The sequence below is a fragment of the Microtus ochrogaster genome, chromosome 17 (genome assembly GCF_000317375.1).
Source record: "Microtus ochrogaster isolate Prairie Vole_2 chromosome 17, MicOch1.0, whole genome shotgun sequence".
Lineage (NCBI taxonomy): Eukaryota > Metazoa > Chordata > Mammalia > Rodentia > Cricetidae > Microtus > Microtus ochrogaster.
The window spans coordinates 7,971,811-7,992,961 of NC_022019.1; the positions used below are offsets into that span (position 1 = coordinate 7,971,811).

The following is a 21,151-nucleotide window of genomic DNA, read 5'->3' on the forward strand; positions in this document are numbered from 1 at the left end:
ACCTTTCACGTTCCATTTGCCTAAGATGGTCATTTTTTATAGCTTCAATCAGTAAGTTAGTATGGGGATCGTCCTGGGAAAAGAAAATAGAAAGGAAGTCAGGAATAAAAATTAAAAATTTCAGATTTCTAATCAATACCCCAACAACTAGTTTTATAAATGGTGTGTATGGCCAGACAGTGGTGGCACACGCCTCCAATCCCAACACTTGGGAGGCAGAGGCAGGCAGATCTCTGTGAGTTTGAGGCCAGCCTGGTCTACAGAGTGAGTTCCAGGACAGTGAGGCTATTCAGAGAAACTCTGTCTTAAAACTCTCCCCCAAATATAATGACAATAAAATAAAATGGTGTGTAAATTAGCTTACTGTCCTTACATAGAGCAGAACTTGGTTTTGTTCTGTTTTTATGATTGCCTATCACACTCCATGGAACTAATATATATTCTGAGCAATAGATAAAAGGGTCAGGCCAGGAAGAATAAAAATAAAATCAAATACACAAAGCTAGGGTTGCTCATATAAATATGTGATACTATAGATTGTAAACTCAAATGCAATGGTGTTCATGGTTAGCCACTGCTTAGATATTCCATGTAACTCCCCATTGAGAATGAAGACAAGGTTGGGGCTAAGAGGGTGGCATGGTACCAACTGTGGAAGGCGTGGCTTTAATTGCCAGCACCACCTAAACATACACTGATTTTTTTTAAACAACACACACCATTTTTCTCAGTATGAAAGTAATGCATAAAAAATCCATGTTTATCCAGTACTATGTTCCAGGTATACTTTCAACATTTTATATACATTGGCCATTTAACCCTCACAATCCTAAAAGGCCGGTTATTACAACTGTTCCATTTTATATATAAAGGAACTAAGCTGCAAGAGGAGTAAGTCCTGAGTGGCAGCCAGGTATCAGGCTTCATAGCCCACACTCTCTTTACCAGGAACAATAATACCCTTACATTTTATCAAGAAAAATCGACTACCAGGAAAGAGGAAGGGATGGAGGGAGAGAGGGAAAGAGAGAGACAGACAGACAGACATACACACAGACAGAGAGAGAGAGGAAGAGAGACAGAGAGACAGAGAGAGAGAGAGAGAGAGCGCCTGTCTAGCCTGTCTACCTATATTAGTAAGCTCCAGGTTTTGAGACTATCTCAAAAAATAAGGTGGAGAGCTATTGAGGAAGACACCCAATATAAACACACATGTTTATATTCATATCCAGAGAGAGAATATGAAAATCTTCTGTTGGGTATGGTGAACTATGCCTGCAATTAAAGCACTATAGAGGTTGAGACTGGAGGATTCAGAGTTTCAAGGCCAGCCTAGACTACAGGATGTGATTCAGGACAGCCAAATTTAAGAGACCCTCAAAAAATAAACAATGAAGTTCAACTCTATTAAACTGAAAAAATATACCACTTTGCCCTTCAAATACAGGCAATTTCATATGGTTTGACTTAATGTAATAGAATGCTAACAATCTATGCATAAAAATCTGGAAAATGTTTTCAAAGTATTAAGAAAAACGAAGAAGAGGTGAGGAAGAAGAAAAGAGGGAAGAGAAAGAATAAGAAACAACAACATCCAATTGCCCAGAAACTACTGTTTCTATTTTGGTGTGTTTTCTCCCAGTTTCTCATGTGTATGGGCCCATAACTCTTCACTTAACACCATATAATATCCCTTTGAGTCTTTAAGAACAAGACTTTCCAGAGGATATAGTTCAGTTGGTATAATGTTTGCCTGTGATCCATGAAGCCCTGAGTTCAATCCCAAGACTATGTAAGACTGGGCACAAGTGGCACATGCCTTTAATCACAGTATTTGGGAAGTGAAGTCAGGAGTGTCAGAAGTTCAAAATCATCCTTAGCTACACAGCAAATTTGAGGCCAGGTTGGGATAGTGAGATCCTATGTCAAACAAAACAAAAGCCAACCAACCAACCAAATAACCAAACAAAAAAAGAATTTAGGTTCCATGGCAGATGGACAGGGGTATAGCTCAGTGGCAGATCACGAGGTTCACTCCTCAGTACTACTGTTCTAGTTTGTTTCCTAGTGATCTGATAAAAGCACTAACCAAACAACCTTATGATATGGGAGTTATTATTTAGCTTGTAGCTTTCAGTTTATCACCAGTGGAATCCAGGGCAGGACGCTCAGGCAGGCAGGAGCCTGGTGTCAAGGGACAGAAGCAAAAACTACAAAGAGTACTCTTTCTGGCCTGCTCTTCATGGGCTGCTCAGCCTCTTTTCTTTTTTTTTCTTTTTTTTAGTTTTTCGAGACAGGGTTTCTCTGTAGCTTTGGAGCCTGTCCTGGCACTAGCTCTTGTAGACCAGGCTGGCCTCGAACTCACAGAGATCCGCCTGCCTCTGCCTCCCGAGTGCTGGGATTAAAGCTTCTTTTCTTATAACAACCCCAGGACCACCTGCTCAGGGGTGGCATCACCCACAGATATCTGAGCCCAAACCTTCATCAAGAAAATGCCCGACAGACCCAATCACAGGTCAACCTGATGGAAGCAATTCCTCAGTTGAGGGTCCTTCCCAGGTGTCCCTAGTTGTGTCAAGTTGACAAAAACTAACCAGGAAAAAAGCAGTTCCACAGTCACATGGTCAAGTCAAATCTTATTTTTAATGATTTTTCTAAAAGCTTTGACGAAAATTGTGCAGTCTAATCTTTTTGGGGGGCTTTATTTTATTTTTTATTATTTTTTTTCATTTATTTTATGTACCAGTCACAGTTTCCCCTCCCTCCTTTCCTCCTGCTACCTCCCCCACCTCCTATCTACCAGACCCCTTCCACTCTTTCACCATTCAGAAGGGGCAGGTCTCCCAGGGGAGTCACAAAGCGTGGCGTATCAAGTTGAGGTAGGACCAAGTTCCTCCCCTACATCAAGGCTGGGTGAGGCATCCCCTCCTGGGGAATGAGTTTCCAAAAGGCAGCCCATGCACCAGGGACACATCCTGATCCCACTGTGAGGGCCCCCACAGACAGTCTAAGCTACACAGCTGTCACCCACATGTGTGGTCTGTTTTAACTCTAACCTCTAACCCTAAGTCCCAGTCTTAACTCAAAATAAATAGCAAATGAAATATGTGAACTGCCTGTTGGGAAACTCAAGACATTCCCATTTGCTTGTTTCCATGGACAGACAGCAGAAGAGCCAAGTGACTGCCATTCTTATACTCACACTCGGGGAGATGTACTTATCATCTTCATCAATTTCTAACGGAACAGCAATTAACTTCTGGAATGCCTTCTTCATTTTTTCTCGGTCTCCAATGGCAAAACAACTGAGAATCAGGTTGAAGCCTGCCTTCAGATTCGGGGCCATACTCATGATGTGCTCGAATGAATTGATGGCATCGGAATACTGACCAGTTTTTATGAATGTAATCCCAATGTTCTGCATTATTTTAATCCTAAACAAGGAGAAACGGGTTAGTCTGAACTGATATGACATTCTAGTTGTTGCACTTCCCTTTGTCTTTCTTTTTTTAAATTTAATTTAAATTTATTTTAAATTGTAAATAGTATAACAGACAGATCACAACATTTAATGATTGCAGCCATATTTACACGTGTGGGATAATAAGTGCATATTTAAGCATTTCTATTACCTGAAAAGGAAACTCTGCTACTAACTGTTGTTCCCCGTCCTCACAGTCAGCGCTGGGGACCACTAATCTACATTCTGTCTCTCTGCCTTTTCTAGTTATTGCCTATAAACAGACCATATGAAGTGTCAGGTCCACCCCTGACACAATCCTGAGGTTCCTCTACACTGGAGCATCAGTGCTTCACTTCTTAAAAAAAAATCACTAAGTAGAACTCTACAGTATAGATATACATCACTTTATTTTTTGAAACAGGGTCTCACTATGTAGCCCTGGCTGCCTTGGTGGCTTGGGATTTTATGTAGACCAAGCTGGCCTCAAATTCACAGAGATCTGTTCGCCTCTGCTTCAGAGTACTGGAATTAAGAGATGTGGACCACAACACCTGGCCTTTCCATGTTTTCTCACCTACGCCTGCTTGGTGGAAATGGGCTACTTCTACTTTTTTGATACTACGATTACTACTACTATGAACATTCACATTCAAGCCTTTGAAATAATGTAAATTTTCATTTCTTTTAAGTATATACCCAGGAATAGAACTGTTGGCCTTTTAAGACACTGCCTGTCTTGAAAAGTAGCCGTACCATTTCACATATCCAGTGCATGAGATTTCTAATGTCTCAGCATCCGCATCAGTACCTGTCACTGTCAGTCCCTTAGGGCCATTCTAGTGGAGATGGTCCCACCACACTGACAAGTGTATCCAAACATAACCCCACTGCTGATTCATAACTAGCTGACTGGATCAGAATCACTCATTCATGGTATTCTTCTTGTTTAGAATGCAATCTACCTCAAATCCTCGGTAGTTACTGCCTTGGCTAAATTACTATAGTACCCACTGCCTCAGTTACTATTAAGCACGTAATGTATGTCCCTAAATTACATTTTCCAGAAATGCTCAAATTCTTGGTGGTTGCCAGGTTAAAGGTGTTTCTGGAGCAGTAGTTCCCAACCTGTGAGTAGCAACCCCAACTACTCACACCCCAAGCAGGATTTTCATAACAGATATTCTGCATATCAGATATTTACATTATGATTCACAACAGAAGCAAAACTAAGCCAATAAATATACTATTTCTGTTCTTGAATATTGGAGGAGTAGAAGATACCCTGACTTCTCCACCTTTTCCACTCCACAGTGCTCTCAAACACTAGGAGGTGTGCGCTGTGGTCCACTCTACTGCCATGACTGCTGTAGGGCTGTGCTGGCATGAAGCTATATGATGTTCCTAACAGCTGCATGGTTAGCTTAGTTTTATTTTTATTGATCAAGTACTATTCCTTTAACATTTAATTTGCCAATATGTGAGATATGCAAATGGTCACAAGTGGACAAAGCAAAACGCCACATCTGAACCATGAATTCATACCTCCCATCTACACACAGTTCGAAACCTTCAGTCCAGTGACAGCAAACCACAAGCCAGCTTGCTTCCGAGAAGACACTTGAGCTTTACAGTCACCAGGCTCCACACTTACCTCATTTCCTTATGGACACTTGGGATCTGATCTAAGGCCATTCGGTAGAACTTAATGGCTTTGGAGTAATTCCTCTGCTTTAAATAAATATTTCCCATATTCACTTTCAGTCTCCCTAATTAAAAAAAATGAGGGTAAACATTCTCATGTTTGTACTTTTCCTATGATATTTTAGATAATCTTAGTTTATATTCTCTAAAGCTTTTTTTCCAAGTTAGGATGCTTTAAATACTTTTTATTGTGTGTATGTGTGTGCAGGTCAGAGGAAAACTCATGGAAGCTGGTCCCCTCCTGCCACTTCTAGGATCTGGAGATTAAACTTAGGTCATTAGCCATAGGTACAAGTATGTCTACCATTGAGTAAATGTTCTGGCCCAGTTAGAGCTTTTAGACATAAAATTCTAACATCAAAACAGTACACCCTTGTCATACATTCATACACTTAAGTATGGAGAAATGGAACTTCTTGAAAATATGGTTAGACAACAGTTTTCATTACAAAACTGAAGTGCATTATGCTAAGAAAAACACAAGGCAGTAGAGAGTTCTACGGGAAGAGCTCTGGCTGTGCAAGCCTGAGGAGCTGATTCCATCTGGGAAGACAGAGTGGAAGAAAAGAACAGATTCCTGCGAGCTGTCTTCTGGCTCCACACATACACCATAACATTCATGTGTTTATATTTATATACATACACACATACTATACACACTTAAAAAGGGATACAAGACATTTGTAAATTACTCTATAATGGCACATAATTTTAATGTTATTAAAGGAAATAATATTCTAATAAACCTTAATATTGTCACAAAAACTACACAATATAAATATACAATTGTATCATGGGAACACCGTCACTTAATGAGAGAAATATTCCATTTGGTTGGCATGGCTCCTTCTTCTTATGAGGATGCAGTATTCATGGTTGTGTTTTGACACAGGGTCTCACTATGTAGCCCTGGTTGTCCTGGAGCTCCTTATGCAGATCAGGTAGCCTTGAACTCAAGAGATCCACCTGCCTCTGCCTCACCAGGGCTGGGATTAAAAGCAAGCATCACCTTGCCCAGCTTGGAATATGTCTTGTGTTTAGTACTAGGCAGTTTATTTCATGTCAACTGCATTTATTCCTATACATGTATGTTTTTTCACACATAGTATCTTTAAGCAGGACACCACATCATAAATAACAATTTACTTAAAGCATGAATCCTTTTATTATAAGAAAATAAAGTGAGGAAATGAAATTAACACTACAAAAGAACTAAGTATCTGTGAAATGTTGGTTATATACACCTACCTGCATTGCTAAACATCTTATTTTTCACTATCACTTGGTATGTGTTCAGTGCTTCTGCATACATTTCATTGGCTGAATACTGACTGGCCAGGTTGAAGAGAACCTAGGAAAGAAACACTGTAAAAAGCCACATGATGACCATCCTTGGCCCCGTTCAACTGCAGTCTTTCTAGAGGTTAAAACACTTGAACAGAGCTGTCTCAAGATATCATCAAGCACAAACCTGCCTTGTGTTACAAGTAAACAGAACGCAGATGATGGGGTGCTGACCTCTAAACATCACTTAATTTTCTTTGTATTCTTATTTTAATTTGAGTAGTGCTTAACCATCAGTGATTTTAGGAAGACCCACAAAGAATAAATGTGCTTTGCTAATAGTACTGGTAGAAAAAGAAATAATCAAGAAAAGGATTATTTAGTTCTCCTTACAAGTAGAAATGAAAAATTATATAGAAATAGCTTAAACTCTAAAGCATATCAGAGAAGGATTTGTATAACAAAACTTTTTTCTGAGACAGGGTCTCACTATGTAGCCCAGGCTGGCCGAAACTATCTATGTAGACTAAGCTGTCTCCAGCTCACAGAGATCTGCCTGCTTCAGCCTCCTGAATGGTGGGATTAAAGGCGTGGACCTATATCTAATATTTTTAACATTTCAGATGTTTCTTTTTTACTTATTTGACATATAAGACTCAGTCCACTAAAAATCCACTCTTTTAAACAGCAGTGTAAATAAATATCAAGGCAGAATATTTTCAGTGTTAGACATTTTGTTAGAAACTAAAGAAAGGCATTGATTTTCCTACTAGATTCACATATTTACTGGCTCAAAATTAACATCAGCACCTCATTAAGATAACCCTGGTGTAGCACAAATATTAAGAATGTCTGAAAAATTGAGGCATAAGAACATGGGCTTACAATTGAAGCCTGGGAACTCAGCTCATGGTGAGGCACTTACGCAGCACGCATGAGACCCTAGGTTCAATTTCCATCACTAATAAAAACAACTGAATAACTAATTAACAAAAGAAATCCCCCACTCCCCCCGCCCCAAGATAGGGTTTCTCTGTGCAATAGCTCTGCCTGTCCTGGAACTCACTCTATAGATCAGGCTGGGCTCGAACTCATAGAAATCCACCTGCCTCTGCCTCCTGAGTGCTGGGATTAAAGGCGTGCACCATCACTGCCCAGGTAAACAAAAGAACTCTTAATGAGAGAAATGCTCCATTTGGTTGGCATGGCTCCTTCTTCTTATGAGGATGCAGTATTCATGGTTGTGTCATGGTCTATTGCTTTAGCAATAGAAAGGTACTAAGACAGCACCCCATAAGTCTGAACAAATTTTATGATTTGGTGAAAAATCTTTTTTCTACATGCAACAAGAGGACTAGGGATGGATGTGACAGAATACTGAACAGGCATATACAATGCTCTGGGTTTGATCCTTATCACTGAAGAAAAAAACAAAAAACAAAACAGACAAAAATGGAGACTTGGAATGGAGAGACCCTGGTAAACATATAGTACTCACTAGGCACACCGATACTTACGGAGTACGTTAAATCCAAGTTGATATTTTCTGGAGTCGTGACTTGCTCTCGTTGCCTCACCAGGACTCTCTCTTTTCTTCCTGCATCTTTTGCCTTTTCTAAGGCCTGAGATCAGATTTATACTTGGTTAAGACAGGCTGATGCTTTCATCAATATTCATGCATTTATACGATGCGTGACTGAATTCATATTCCACCTCAGATTTCCGAATGCCCCTTTGTAGCCTCATACAAAATTCCCCGGAATATTGTTAAAATGGTGTTCTGAAATATAGAACTGCTTTGCTGGAAAAGGGTGTATTTATTGCAAGTTAACATTGTGCCACTCTTTCCTGCTACTTTTTGGACTTGATTACGCCTATGTAATTCTTTTTCCCTCCCAGATTCAGACTCATACAACAGTCAGAGAAGATGGACAGAAGACACAGGGAATGTGAAGCAGAGAATTCCAATCTGAACGTGATCTTGGTTAAACGACTCTAAAGGGGAAGGAAGGGCTTTTATTTCTTAATGCATTATTGGTAATTTGGGAATTAATCACTAATGCATTTAATCTGCACATTAAAAAGCAGGTGAAATCCTGAAAGGTATTACTTAGAAAAAAAAGCCGGTGAGGTTTCGATGAGAAGACAGAACTCAGGAAACTGGGCGTGGTAGCACTCAGAAGATGAAAACGTACAGGCAGGAGGATCATGAGTTCTAGGCGACTCTTGGCTCCAGTCTCAGTGAAAAGGGGAAATAGTCCTCTACAGCCCACAGTGTGTGTCAGGAGTCATGGTAGCTGAGTTTCAGAAGTACTACACAGAATGTTTCTACTTTAAAAAGACCAGTGTCAGTGTTGGGCTAGACAGATGGCTCAGGGGTTAAGAGCACTTGCTGCTTTTGCACAGGACTAGGGTTTCGTTCCCAGCACCCACATGGCAGTTCCAACAATCTGTAACTCATGTTCCAGGGGATCTAACACATTTTTTCTGGCCTCTACAGGCACTTCACACATGTGATTTACATATACACATACAGGCAAAACATTCCTAAACATAAAATATTAATTAATCTTTGAAAAAACAATATCAAAAACTGTAAAATCACCCAATTGTAGTATCCAAATTTGTAAAGCAAAATTCTCAAAATAATTGCCTTAGTCAAAGCCTAAAACCAGTCAATAGCAAATAGAAAATGTGCACACATATGTGTGTATTTAAAAGTAGATACAGACATCAACACATATGTCATAAGCCATGCTTATGAACTCACCAGCTTTAAGTCCCCAGAGCTGTTGGCGATACAGCTCTCCTCTACCAGCTCGTTCACTTTCTTCTCCAGCTGTCTGATCTTTTCTTCTGGGCTGTTGAGAAAACAGTGGGTGTCGTTTAAACCACTCAACCACTAAAATCTACACCACAAGTTACTTTTGGATATTGCCTAGTAATGCCATTAAGCTTTAAAGCTAGATTTCAAATTAAGATATACACAGAACTGCAAAACAAACAAACAAAAAACCCTACTGTTGTGCTTAATAATTACATTAGTGAATTATTCATAATAAACATGAAAGTAAAATGAACATTTATTTAGCACCAGGTGTAATAATCACACACTGAACTAAACGTGCCACCCTAACAACATCAATTACTTCTCATAAAACACATAATGTGAGAACTGCAATTATATTTCAATGAAAGATAGAGAAAATTTTGCTCAAGAGCACAAAGTTAGCAAGTAATAGAGGCAGGATCTGGACCAGGCAGGCACACTACATCGCTGCTCCAGAAAGAAGTGGCTTTGTTTTTTAGATCCTATGAAAAAATGAAAACTTCCCCTGTGGCTAGGAAAACGAAAGCTCATAAAAGAGATTTAAGATTATTTATAAACTTAAGAATGGTATAAAGAAAATGTCTAATGAGATTAAATAGTTTAAAAACCTGAGCCGGGCGATGGTGGTGCACGCCTTTAATCCCAGCACTCGGGAGGCAGAGGCAGGCGGATCTCTGTGAGTTCGACTAGCCTGGTCTTACAGAGCTAGTTCCAGGACAGGCTCCAAAGCCACAGAGAAACCCTGTCTCGAAAAAACCAAAAAAAAAAAAAAAAAAAAAACCTGGCTCCTGGGCCCTGTGGTAGCACATTCCTTTGGGCAGCAGAGGAAGGCAGATCTATGACTTAGAGGCCCCCGTGGTGCACATAAAGCATTCCATGCCAGACAAGGCTACATAGTTGAGATCCTGTCTCAAAAACACTAGGCAAACAAACAAACAAAATCCCAAACAGCCATCGAGGTTTCTTTTGGGTGTGGTCACTGATAGGTCGACCATGTTCTAATAAATGGCTCATATCTATGCAGCAGGGGATTATAAAAAATATTTAAAAGATATTAAGTTGTTGAAAGGTGGTTTAGAAATGTGGAAGAGTGGAAGAGTGAGGAAGTATATATGATCAGAATACATTGTATGCATGTATGCAATTCTCAAAGAATAAAAATATTGTATTAATTTTAAAAAGCCTTGATTTTACTAAGTACAAATTATCCTGGACCTGTAGATACAGCTCAGTTGTAGAACAATTCAATTGCTGGGCATGTGCAAGGTCCTATTCAATTTCTAGTAACACACACACAATTAAAAACAATTGCCAAAGCAGTCACATTTGAAAATAATGTTACTGGGGCTGGAGAGTTGGCTCAGTGGCTAAGAGCATTGCCTGCTCTTCCAAAGGTCCTGAGTTCAATGCCCGGCAACCACATGGTGGCTCACAACCAGATGTAATGAGGTCTGGTGCCCTCTTCTGGTCTGTAGGCATATATGCAGACAGATGTAATGAGGTCTGGTGCCCTCTTCTGGCCTGCAGACATACACACAGACAGAATATTGTATGCATAATAAATAAATAATTATTTAAAAAAAAGAAAGAAAATAATGTTACTGTTGATTCGTTACCACTTTCTTCCAGGAAAATAGTATAACTCTCTATATTTACACTGATACCTAAATAAAATCCCACTGAAGTTACATCCAAGTGCTGCAAGATATTTGATATTTGATTACACTGTGTAAAGATATGTCACTAAATGGTTTAATAAAAAGTTAAACAGCCAATGGCTAGGTATAGCTGGGACTTCTGGACAGAGAGAGCTCTGGGAAGAAGAAAGAAGTTATTGCCAGCCTGATGTAGAGGGAGCAAAACATGCAGAGGAGAGGTAAAGACATGAGTCACGTGGCAGTGTGTGGATGAATAGCAATGGGTTAGTGTAAGTTATAAGAGCTAGTGGGACAAGTCTATGCTACACGCTTAGGATCTTTTATAATTAATAATAAGTCTCCATGTCATTTTTTTGTGAGCTAGCAGCCCAAAGAAAAATCCACCTACAATCAAGTAGATAGCTCTCTTAATTCACTACAAATGGACTTTTTAAAAGAATACAGTACAGTACAGTTTTATCTATAGACTCCTATTCTGTGGGACACTAAAACTATGCATGTTAGTAGTCTATAACGAGCTTTAAAATTCAAATTGAACAACAGCATAACATGGAAACTTTTATTAAAAAATAGTGAAGGACTGGAGAGATGGCTCAGTGGCTAAGAGCATTAACTGCTCTTCCAGAAGACCAGGGTTCAATTCCCAGCACCCACAGGATAGCTTACAAGTATCTGTAAAACCAGTTCTAGGGGATTTGATGTCTTTTTATGGCCTCTGTGGACAGCAGGTTTGCAAGTGGTAGACAGACACAAATGCAGACAAAACACTTGCATATTTAAAATAAAAAGAAATTTAAAAGTTTATAGGTTTACAGTGAAGTCTATATATACTCAACTTGTCTGAAACACTCCAATAAATGTTTTTGTTTTGTTTTTTTGATTTTTCAGAAAGGATTTCTCTGTGTAGCCCTTGATGGAGGAAGGTCATTGGTTAATTAAATAAAGAAGCTGCTTGCCCTGATAGGTTAAAACAGGAGGGAGAGGAGCAGAATGCTGGGCGGAAGAGGAAGTGAGGTCAGACTCCACAGCTCTGCTCTCGGGAGCAGATGCCTCAGAGAGACGCCATGCTCCCCTCTCCTGGGAAGATACACTCCCAGTAAGACCGGTGCTCACTAAGACCGGTGCTCACAGATTATTAGAGATGGGTTGATCGGGATATCAGAATTAGCCAGTAAGGGCTAGAGCTAAAGGGCCAAGCGGTGATTAAATGAACACAGTGTCCGTGTAATTATTTCGGGTAGAGCTAGCCATGTGGGCGGCCGGGTGCCGGGACGCAGCCCGCCGCTCCTATTTCTACAAGCCCTGGCTGTCTTGCAACTCATTCTGTAAGACCAGGCTGGCCTTGAACACAAAGATTCACCTGCCTCTGCCTCCTCAGTGCTGGAGTTAAAGGCATATGCTACAATAAATGTTTTTAAATGTTATTTATAGATTTGATATTAAACCAAAAACATTAATAAAAAATTGTAGTTAAAAATCTGTAAGAGAATTTTAAGAAGACACTCAAAGTAACTTATGCCCTAAAAAATACTAATGAAATAAAATGGATACGTAGACACTGTTAGGTATCTGACAAGCGCCTGCTAGCCAGTACAGATCCCAAGCTAGTGTAGAGCACCCCCCTCTCCCTCCCAGCAGTTGGCTCATCCCTAAGCCTGTGTGTGATGCATCCGAGGTCCATGAGAAACAAAGGCACAAGAGTCTGTGGTAGAGAGAGCTGCCAAGCTCTTAGCTTTGTTGAAAGGGACTGAAATCTTCAGCTTTCAGCTGCTCAACTTCTCAATTACATGTTATTCTGAGCTCTCTCCACTCTCTGGGCATCGTACGGATAAGCAGGCTCTTGGGAAAAGCCAAAAGGGTGGAGGAAAAGCCAAACAAGCACTGATGTTATTGAGCAGTAAAATCAGCCACACCAGAACGGCCCTTCCTCCAGAACTCACACTGTGTAACACAATAAATGCTCTAATTATGTGCGTGTTTCCAGATTTCTATTCTTTGTGAGCAGTAAAAAACAGTCTAAATTACATTACTACTTCAGTAACGCCTTTCCCCTCACTAGCCTGAATATAAAATAAACTGGTCATCTATAGAGGTTAGTCAAAAGGGTACTTATATAACATACACAATAGCCCTAAGTGCTGTGTTTAAGAATTACAATTTTAAACAATAGGAGGGACTGGGGATGCAGTGTAGTAGGGTGCTCGCTGGCATGTATTAGGTTCTGGGCTGAACCTTCAGCATCACAAAGCCAACCAATCACTCTCTCTCTCTCTCTCATACACACACACACATACACACACACACACACACACGTGGGTGCACACTCGCACTCTCACACACAGTAACTAACAACGTGCACCCCAGAACCTGACAAACTGAGTTTGTCTCAGCCACAGCCTTCATCAGCCCCAGCAGGTGAAGTCCCTGGGCTTGCACTCCTTCTCTCAACCTGTGACAGCAACTGCTTTATTTTCATGTGTGAAGCTCCTCAGTGCCTGCACGCAGGAAACTCACTAACTGCCAGCAGCTCTTCATGTGCAGGGTGTGCATCAAGGGCCATAGGCAGCGTGAGTGCACACAGGATGAAGCCTGAAGCTTTCAGGTTTCTGTCTAGATAAGTATGAAGAGTTAATTCTCTAGAAAACGCAGTCAGGCTAAGGCTGTGGCTTGGCGATAAAGCACATGTAGAGCAATCAAATCCTGGGTTGACGCCAGCACCACACACATATACAAAATGAAACCGCTCAGTAATAATATGGCAAACTAGCTCGCTATTTTTCTCTTAAATTTTCTTTGAAAAATACCCTTTTAAAAAAAGCGTATCATTTATAATCCTTTTTGGCCTTCAAGAGAATTCCGACTCGTGAAAGTTAGATCACAACTTCAATCAACTAACAGTCCAGCGAAATCACACGATTTCACATGTCTATTCCTAGATTTTTATTTCTCTGCTAAGTTCAAGAGTTGGGAATGGAGTCTCACCAGCACGCTGCTCACACAAGCTTAAATTATCTACCTAGAAAAGAAAAGCATGCAGCAACAGGAGCAGCAGCAGCAGAAGGCCTTACGTACCTATCTTCATTTTTGGCTTCCAAAGGAGGAGCAGGGCCCCTGGACTGGCCGAGGGGATCAAACGCAGAGCCTGAGACACAATTCAAGAGTTTAAAATTATGATCCAGCAAAGTTGAAGAGACTCTTGTACACAATAAATTTATTTATTATATGGTATAAGCTCAACAGGCAAAATACTTTATCACACACACAAATATATATATATGTATATACATATATATACATACACACACTCACATACACACACACACACACACACACACACACATATATATATATATAATTTTTTTTTTGGTTTTTGAGACAGGGTTTCTCCATAGCTTTTGGTTCCTGTCCTGGAACTAGCTCTTGTAGACCAGGCTGGCCTCGAACACACAAAAATATTTTTATGGAAACTGTTAAGTTTTTGTTTTTGAGGCAGGATTTCTCTATATAACAGTCCTAGCTATCCTAGAACTACCTCTTGGAGATCAGGCTGGCCTCGAACTCACAGAGAGCTTCTTGCCTCTGCCTCCTGAGTTCTGGGATTAAAGGTATGGACCACTGCCAGCCTGTTAAGATTTTTAATGCACATGAAATGATAAACAGAACTTACAGATTAACAAACAAAAACAAAAATAGATTGCTCTCTCTGTATTTACTTTTTCCCTTCATAGGTCTGTATTTCTAGTGTGAATTCTAAATTATCAAGTATGTAAGGTATAACCCGGGATTAACTTTCTAAGTTTTCTTACTGGTATGATAAACACCATTTTTTTTGTTGGTTTTATTTTTAATTATTTAACCTATATATTTAAAGGATATTTCCACCTTTCATTTTTAAGATCAAATTTAACTTATACAAACCATATATTAGGTGCATACTTCAACACATTTTGACAAATTATAGTGGTGTAACTACTACCCCAAGTGAGCTACAGGACAATGTCACCAGTCCTTTCCTCTTGGTCATCTGTTTGAGCAGGCTTTGCACATGTAGTCCAGGCTAGAGACCATGAGGACACCGTTAGTGTCCAAGTGCTGGGGTTACAGGTATGAACCACCACAGTCAGCTTACCCCTTTCTTTCTCAACGGTACCTAAAATCATGGTGCATCTTGTAATCAATGGCATGTTTGATCTTATTTAAAATGGAAGTGATATGCACATACATCGATGGGGACAGGTGCTAAGGAAATGAACCAACCTCTCAAAGCTGACTTGGAAAAGCCAGCTGCTCTCACTGCTGTCATGGGTCGAGCAACTCCATCCTTCAAAGAACAAGAATCATTTAAAACTTATGAATAAGAACTATATTTATGGACAGCTCTGCACATAATGCACAGCCTACTTTAGTCCTGGTTTTTAATAAATGATTTATTTATAACATTTTTTTCTGTAAATTGTTGTTTTGCTTGCATCTATGTCTGTGAGGGCTCCGGGTCCTCTGGAACTGAAGTTATAGACAGTTGTGGAAATGCCATGCGGGTGCTGGGAATTGAACCTAGATCCTCTGGAAGAGGAGCCAGTGCTCTTAACTGTTAATCTCTCCAGCCCCTTTAGCCCTGATTTTTAGGAACCTGCTCCTCAAGCCTTACTTCTGCATCCCCGTGCAGCAACCCTGTTGCTTTGTCGCTCCCCTCTAAAATTTCAATGCCTCGACCCAGTGTAGGCCCATATTTCTATATGGTGTGGCAGCCAGGCGCTAAAGCCATAGGCCCGATCTGAGGTGGTCACTAGCCCTGCAGAGAGGCTGTCTCTGCTTAACAAGGGGTCAGGATGTTGTTGCTCCTTTCTTTGTTTTTTTTTTTTTTTTAGCTGCTAGAAGGCAGAGGAAGCCTTTATTAACTCCAGACAGGACACAGCTTTGCCAGCACCTTGACTTTAGTCAAGTGAGACATGTTCTAGCCTCAGGACACTGTGATCTATTAATATAAACATGTCAGTCCAAGCTACAAACTTGCTCCAGCAATAGGAAACAAATGGCACAAAACTAAGAAATGCCCTGTAATTTGGAAGATGCATTATAGAGACGCTTATTCAAGCCTACATGACAGCTAGCATACACAGCAGACAGGTAGATGAGAACGTGACAAAACGCCATTCACCTGGTTACCTGGAGGACAGGTCTGGTATATTTTCCTGCTCAGTTTATGTTTTGGTATAAAAGTTGTTTGGATAATAAACACGGGGAGATCTTGAGGAGAGAAGAAGCCTGAGATGCCCTTCTGTAATGACCATGTAAGCTGTGTCTGATTATTCCTTGAGACTCCGTACCAGTCCAGTTAGGGAAAATAGTTATCTAATGTTGGGGTCCACGGGCTCTAACAACCCAGCTAGTCTCCTCTTGGCTATAAAAGAACTAACTAGCTTATCTGTCAGCTGCTCCTGTGCTTCTGGCTGATCTCCCATACGCTACAAGAGAGTCCACAGAAACTGTTGTACAGGGTAGCACAGGAGAACGAGTTCCAGATACTCCAGAATAGCAAAGCATCGGTCTATGTCACTCCACCAGGCTCTCACTTGACACTGAAGTGTACCAATCCCAAGAAAGCATGCTTCTGAAGATTCAAGGCAGCCCAAATGTTACCCCACAGTGTAAAGGTGATACTATATAAGTAACATCCTTGTTAGAATTGTTAAAATACAAGAAGAGGAAAAACTTTGGGGATAAAGTCTAAGTCACAAAATAAACCACAAGGCAGACATACCTGAATAGTCCCTGTCATTGGTCTTCCCATTGATGATGCCAGGGATGTCTTAGACTAATAAACAAAAGAGCAAGTTAAACCAAGTCCTAAACAGCTGCCTAGAACTTTACAAATCAAACTGCAGGCATTTCTCGCTATCTACCCTAAACACAGTTTTTTCCCATCTGCCATTAATAGTGTGGAATCAATTTGTAAAACTCTTAAACAGGGGTCAGCAAACAATCGCCCACCTTCTCCCTTGTGAACAGGGTTTACTGGACTACAGCAAAGCCCCACCCATTTACACACTGCCTGTGGCTGCTTTTGTATTACAAACACCACTGCATGGACACTTGTGACAAAGACGATTTGATCTGCAAAACTGGCCTTCACTGCCTCTTACTGTGAACCAAGACCAAATGTAACTCCATCCTCATACTTCCTGTAGGAAGCTGCTTTCCTACCTCTGTAAGGCATGCTGTGAAGGCAAACGCTCTGGGCCTCTGGGCTGTGAAGCCATTTTGCTGACCTTAGAGTACGTGATCATAAATATTTTAAAAAGCTTCTCCACTTCAGTCTTGCATTTTTCTACCATTCTTTCTTATTTTGTGTAAGTCAGAACATACTTAGGTAAGTTAAACAAGATTAAAAGGATTACTACTCCTAGGGAGTTTAGGACTATTTTCCCCAAACAGTAGAGAAGATAAAACCCAGACATACATCCCTGAAACGTTTTCTTGAATTTCATCTTATCATTGGTTAAGTTCTCATAAACACTGTTATGTTTATATAATACCTAGCTTCATGTAGAACTCATGAATGGAATGTGTACAAGAGTCGGTTATATTATGTAAGAAACAGAAATCAATAACAAACAAGGTCAACAAATTGAAAAGGGCAATAAAATACAATTGTGCAAAAATCAAACTTACCAAAATATTCAAAGCTATTACTCAAATTAGACTTTTTAATATGTGTAACTATATATCTGGGACATGACTTGACAAAGCCCAAACTATTTACAATTCTTGCATATGAACTTACATATATTTTAAGAAGCATCTTAATATTTTCCATAAGAACCTACCCCATATCCAGTGGCTAAGGGTCTGCTGACTGCTGTGCTTGGTATTTTAGCAGTTACCTTGGGGAGGAAAAGGGGCATTGTCAGCAGTACTCAGATCAGACTATGTACTCGAAAATGCAGACTCAGTGCTAAAGAAATGTTTTATTTGGTGGCCCTCCCCCAGGGAAGAGCACACCAACCAGCGGTCTGATGCCAAATGATCATACATACAAATAACATTATATGGACTGAGCAGATTATATTTAAGAATACACACACACACACACACACACGTAATAACAATGAAAAAAGAGCCCATGAATTAAAAGGAGTGTGGGAAGGGGTATATGGAAGGGTTTGGAGAGAAGGAAGGGAGAAAATATAATTACAACCTCAAAGAGAGAGAAAGAGAGAGAAAAGTCATACTTAGAATGATTGCTTAAATACTAGGGAGTTTAGGTACTGAATGAGCTAGAAGGAGACTCGGTCTTCATTTTAAAGGAAAGGGACTTTGGGGTGATCTGAGATCCTAACAAGTAAGTTCAGATTCTATGCTTGCATCCACCACTCATTCAATGCATGCTACATACTACATGCATGCATGTTGTGGTACTGCAGCCACAGACCCCAACAACAGATGCAGGCTCTGGAGTCTACGGGATTGGAATCCCTTTTCTCCCTCACTATATTTACTATCTTTGAGACCAAATGGAGACTGAATACAAAGGATACAAATATCACATCATGCAATTGGAGCTAGGATCAAAAGGGAGCATGTCAAAGTGTCCTCAGCAGGTTAGTCGCTGGACATAACTGATTATCGTTCAAAAAAGAATTCTATTTCTTGCTATTCGGGACTGTTTTACCATGTCTTTCTACTAAGAACAACTAAAAAAGGCAGAGACAAAAATGTTTGTTTAAAGGCAATTCCCAGCAACCACATGGTGGCTCACAACAATCTGTAATGAGATCTGGTGCCCTCTTCTGGCCTGTAGGCATACATGCATGCAGAATACTGTATACATAATAAATATTTTTTTAAAAAAAGAACTTGAGCCTTTATCTTACACCACACACATAAAATTAATTCAAAATATATTAAAGAGCAAAATCTACAAATTTTCTGGGAAAAAATATAGAAGAAAGTTTACAGCCTTAGCCTCGGCGATGATTTCTAGGACATGACACCAAAGCATAAACAATAAGGCAGACAAATGGCACTGCATCGAGCCAAAAGCCTTTCGGTACCAGAGAATATAATCAACATGAAAATAGCCCACAGAATGGGGGGAAAACTTTGCAAATCACGGATCTAAAAGAGATCAACAGAGACTATACTGGTGATCCATTTACCAAGTAAAGTGGTGTGCCACACCCAACACGCTAATACTGCAGACTCCACCAGGGTGTAGAAACAAAGACCTGAGTGGAGCTATGAGTGCTGGGGAAGGAAAAGCTGGCCAGGGGCGTTATTTAATGGGCAGGAGTCTTGTCTGCAAGGAGGCCATTCTGAAGCGCTGTCTCACGACAGCATTAGCAAACTTAGCACTACTGGGTTGCACAAGAGTACGTGTAAATGATTACGATGGTGAATTTTATCACGATTTCTATAGCTTTATTTTTAAGTTGCTTACTGGAGGTCTTCTGCCATGACTGGTTCTCACCGCTTGCTGAAAACCGGTATCATTCTCCAACTCCTAAAATAAAAAGACAAATTCAAGTAAACATGACAAAATTTAAACTCTTCTGATTTATATCCAAGACCCTTTATAATTCATCTTATCACACAGGTGGTTTTCACTAAGATTCTTGCAGCTAATGCTGGAGACTGAACTCAGGGCCTTGTGCATGCCAGGCAAGCACTCTATCAGCTGAGCTGCATTCACAGCCTTATGGTCCTTGGGGGCCACGAGACAACCTTGTATGTCAACACATCCAAATTAGAGAGTAGAGACTGGAACAGCAAAACAAACTGAGGCTGGAGAGATGGCTCACTGATTAAGAGCACTTGCTGCTCTTGTGAAGGACCTGCATTTGGTTCCCACCACCATGGCTCAGTTCTAGAGGAGCTGATGTCCTCTTCTGACCTTTGCAGGCACCAGGCATACACACGGTGCACATAAATACATGCAGGCAACACTCATACACATAAACCAATCAAAGCTTAGGTATCTCTGAGTTATTTGAGTCTTTCACTTCTGCGATAGTTAGCGCTGAAGAGTCCAAAGGCACAGCTACCCTGGTTCAGTTACAGGAGCTTTCTTTCTCATGATCGTCCCTTCTGCTGCAGCCACTGTCATGGTAGGAATTATGAGGTTCTTCATGAAATACTTTCCTACTTTTAATACTTTACTTAATCTGAAGCACATAAAAAGTAACAATCAATTACACCCCAAATCCTCATGAACCAGCTGAATTGGCTAACAAAAGACCAATATAAAAAATGTTTTTACCTCAGTATCATAGGCTGGATTGTAGTCATTAAAACCAGAATAAAGATCGTCCTCATCTGTTTCTGGCGCCAGGTGCACATTTTCCATCATCTGTGCCTATTGAAAAATCAGCAGTATAAAAGCGTGCCTGGTATAAGAATTCACTTTCCAGACGCTACGAACTGAGCCCATAGCCTCACAAGCCACACCCAGACTAAGAAACAATTCTTAGCTCAGTTAAATTCATTTATATTTTACAGCATGTTTTTTTCCAAATTCCCTAAACTGTCAAAACACACATCTACTACCCCCTATATTTGTTCCACATCTTCTATGCAAGTAACAGGCAACGAGAGAGGTTAAAATCAAGTACAGAGGCTGAGTGGTGGTGGCGCACGCCTTTAATCCCAGCACTCGGGAGGCAGAGGCAGGCGGATCTCTGAGTATGAGACCAACCTGGTCTACGAGAGCTAGTTCCAGGACAGGCTCCAAAGCTACAGAGAAACCCTGTCTCGAAAAAAACAAACAAACAACAACAACAAAAAGAAATCAAGCACAGAAAAAATGCAATAATCAATTAAAATATAAGGCAAAAATTATTATATCCCTAGCATTAGTGCTAACTATAAAGACCAACAACACACAGGTCAGCAAGGATGGAGGCAACCAGAATACCTGTCCATCATGAGTGGGAGCATAAGATATTATGACTGTGCAAAATGTCTGCGGCTTCATACTATTAACCTTCTATGGCCTAGAAAGTCTACTCTAGAATAATTTTGTGATGAAAATGAAAAAGTGTGTGCCAAAATATTAATGTAAGAATGTTTATAGCAATTTTATTTATTTATTTATTTATTTATTGGTTTCTTGAGACAGGGTTTCTCTGTAGCTTTGGAGCCTGTCCTTTAGCAAGGCATGCGCCACTACCAGCCGGCTTCAGTTCTTTGAAATTTTATATCAAAATAAAAAAAAAA

General features: G+C 40.2%; 1 protein-coding gene across 2 annotated transcripts in view; it reads right to left on the reverse strand.

Annotated features, from left to right (window-relative positions):
• Ift88 (intraflagellar transport 88) overlaps positions 1-21,151 on the reverse strand; it is a 94,609-nt gene that overhangs the window by 70,037 nt on the left and 3,421 nt on the right. For both annotated transcript variants that reach the window (XM_013349242.2, XM_005355431.3), the window contains exons 2-13: positions 20,196-20,291; positions 19,377-19,439; positions 17,764-17,820; positions 16,698-16,751; positions 15,194-15,257; positions 14,009-14,078; positions 9,219-9,309; positions 7,966-8,070; positions 6,413-6,515; positions 5,115-5,229; positions 3,203-3,434; positions 3-73 (exon numbers count right to left, since the gene is read on the reverse strand). In XM_013349242.2, the coding sequence (XP_013204696.1) occupies positions 3-73; positions 3,203-3,434; positions 5,115-5,229; positions 6,413-6,515; positions 7,966-8,070; positions 9,219-9,309; positions 14,009-14,078; positions 15,194-15,257; positions 16,698-16,751; positions 17,764-17,820; positions 19,377-19,439; positions 20,196-20,285 (1,115 nt within the window). In that variant the 5' untranslated portion in view covers positions 20,286-20,291. The remainder of the gene's footprint in view (positions 1-2; positions 74-3,202; positions 3,435-5,114; positions 5,230-6,412; positions 6,516-7,965; positions 8,071-9,218; positions 9,310-14,008; positions 14,079-15,193; positions 15,258-16,697; positions 16,752-17,763; positions 17,821-19,376; positions 19,440-20,195; positions 20,292-21,151) is intronic.